Consider the following 2,500-nt stretch of genomic DNA (forward strand, 5'->3'; position numbering starts at 1 on the left):
ATATAACACTAATAACATTTGCTACTGCTTATAAACTAGATTTGAAGGGTAGAGACATTGAATTAACTATCACTAAGGTAGGAAGAAAGGTAGAACTTATAAAGAGTAACGAATATGTAATCAAAGTGACTGATCTTGAAGGTAAACACTGGTATATCACGGCTTACGGCATAGAAGAGATAACATCTGAGGCATGTAAGGTAGACCTGACAAATATCGTTCTTTTGTTTGATGATATCCGTCTTTCTGATGTGGAACGTCCATTTGGTGAAATAGAGTTGTTAGTAGGATCCGATTGGTGTACACTTATGCCACAAGTCAAACAGTCTGTTGGGAATTTACAATTGATGCAAAACATGTTCGGATATTGCATAAGAGGCTCCCATCCATCGATTAAGTTTGAATCTTCGAACAATAGTTTCAATGTCAAAGTTAATCAAATTTCTAGTGTGGTTAAAGTAGAGGAAATTAATGTTAACAATAATGAATTTTTAAGGATGGATTTAGATAAATTTTTCAACATTGAAAGCTTGGGCACATACTGTATACCGAAATGTGGATCACGTACATTAGGTGATAAAAGTTATACAATTAGAGAAGAAAAGGAGTTAGACATGATTTCAAAGGGCTTAGAATATAACTGTGAGGAAAAATATTGGACTGTTAAATATCCCTGGATTAGGGACCCCAATGAATTGCCTAATAATGTGGTGGTAGCTATTGCAAGAATGAGATCAACAGAGAAGCGATTAACTAACATAGGTTATAAATATACACAACTGTATAATGATCAAATAAAAGACATGTTGAGTAGAGGCGTTGCAAGAAAATTATCTTGGAAGGAAATGAGTGAATATGATGGGCCTATACACTATATTCACCATCACGAAGTATTAAAAGAAAGTTCAACCTCAACCCCAGTCAGAATAGTGTTCAATTCTTCAGCAGATAACAAGGGCCACAGACTTAATGATTATTGGGCAAAAGGACCCGATTTATTGAATGACCTAGTGGGAATTTTATTAAGATTCCGTCAGGACAATGTTGCAGTCATAGGGGATATATCCAAAATGTATAATGCAGTAAGATTGAAAGAATTAGAGCAGCACACCCACAGGTTTGTATGGCGAGATGCAGATTATAGTAGACCCCCGAACCACCATGTACTTACAGCTGTGGGTTTTGGAGACCGACCTAGCGGTGTCATTGCTATAACAGCTCTTAAGAAAACTACTTCAATTAAGGAGAATGAATTTCCGGAGATCGAGAACATTATAGATAGGAATACATATGTAGATGATATTATTTTTAGTTGTGAAGATGTAAATAAAGCTAAAAAGCTTATGGGTAATATGAATTTGGTGCTAAATGAGGGTGGTTTCAAAATCAAACATTGGATTATGTCTAACAATGAAACTTTAGACAATGAATTAAAATTGTTATATGCTGGTGAGGAAAAGGTTCTTGCTTTACACTGGATTCCTAGAAAAGATATATTCTTTTTCAAGATTAAGGTGTACTTTAATAGATCCAAGAAAAGAATTTTCGAAAATGGAATACACATAAATACATCCAATCGGATAATACCTAAAGACTTAACAAAGAGAATGGTACTCAGTCAAGTATCTACGATTTATGACCCTTTAGGACTTATCATCCCCTTCACTTTGAATGCAAAAGTCTTAATGAGAGAGCTAATCACAATTAGTCGCTCGGAAGGCAATAGATGTGACTGGGACGATCCCATGTCTGGCGAAATGAGAGAGAAGTGGAGTAAATTTTTTTTGATTTGCGAGAGTTGGAGTTTTTGTCATATGCGAGATGTGTAAAACCCCTAGATGCAAAAGAGGATCCAATGCTAGTTATATTTTCAGACGGCAGTTCAGTTGCATATGGTGCATGTGCTTATGTAAGGTGGGGCCTAGAAGGGGATTCTTATGTATCGCAATTGATCCTTGCTAAGAACAGAATTGCTCCCACCAAAAAATTGACAATACCTAGATTAGAGTTATGTGGTGCCGTACTGTCATGTAGATTAAGAGATATAATTGTGAAACAAAGTGATTGGAAATTCAAATCAATTGTACATATTGTTGACTCATCAATTGTAAGAGCACAGAAAGAATCTTATGGATTTAATACCTTTGTAGCCAACAGGGTAGCAGAAATTCAGTCTAGAACAGACCCTACTGAATGGTGGTGGGTTAATAGTAAGAACAATCCAGCAGATTTCACCACTAGACCATGTCCTCCTAACGCCTTGCATGAAAATTCTATGTGGCAAAAGGGACCAGCCTTTATGTCGCGCCCATTTGATACTTGACCTATAAGTCAGTCTTGCAACGATGAAGTTCCTGATAAGGTTGGTATTGTTTTGACTTGTAGACAGAAAAGCTTTGATGACGTAAAGACTAGAGTGATTAACATGAGTCGGTTTAGCAGTTACACAAAATTACTGAGAGTTACTGCAAGAGTTATTGCAGCATTTAAAGTTAAGTCA

At 36.2% G+C, this 2,500-nt stretch overlaps 1 protein-coding gene across 1 annotated transcript in view; it reads left to right on the forward strand.

Annotated features, from left to right (window-relative positions):
• The window catches only part of LOC137617580 (uncharacterized), a 39,577-nt gene extending 37,254 nt beyond the window's left edge, over window positions 1-2,323 (forward strand). The window contains exons 2-3 of the mRNA XM_068347588.1: window positions 40-1,449; window positions 1,839-2,323. Of these exons, the coding sequence (XP_068203689.1) occupies window positions 40-1,449; window positions 1,839-2,323 (1,895 nt within the window). The remainder of the gene's footprint in view (window positions 1-39; window positions 1,450-1,838) is intronic.
• The last annotated feature ends 177 nt before the right edge of the window (window positions 2,324-2,500 follow it).

This window comes from Palaemon carinicauda, chromosome 23 (assembly GCF_036898095.1).
Source record: "Palaemon carinicauda isolate YSFRI2023 chromosome 23, ASM3689809v2, whole genome shotgun sequence".
NCBI lineage: Eukaryota > Metazoa > Arthropoda > Malacostraca > Decapoda > Palaemonidae > Palaemon > Palaemon carinicauda.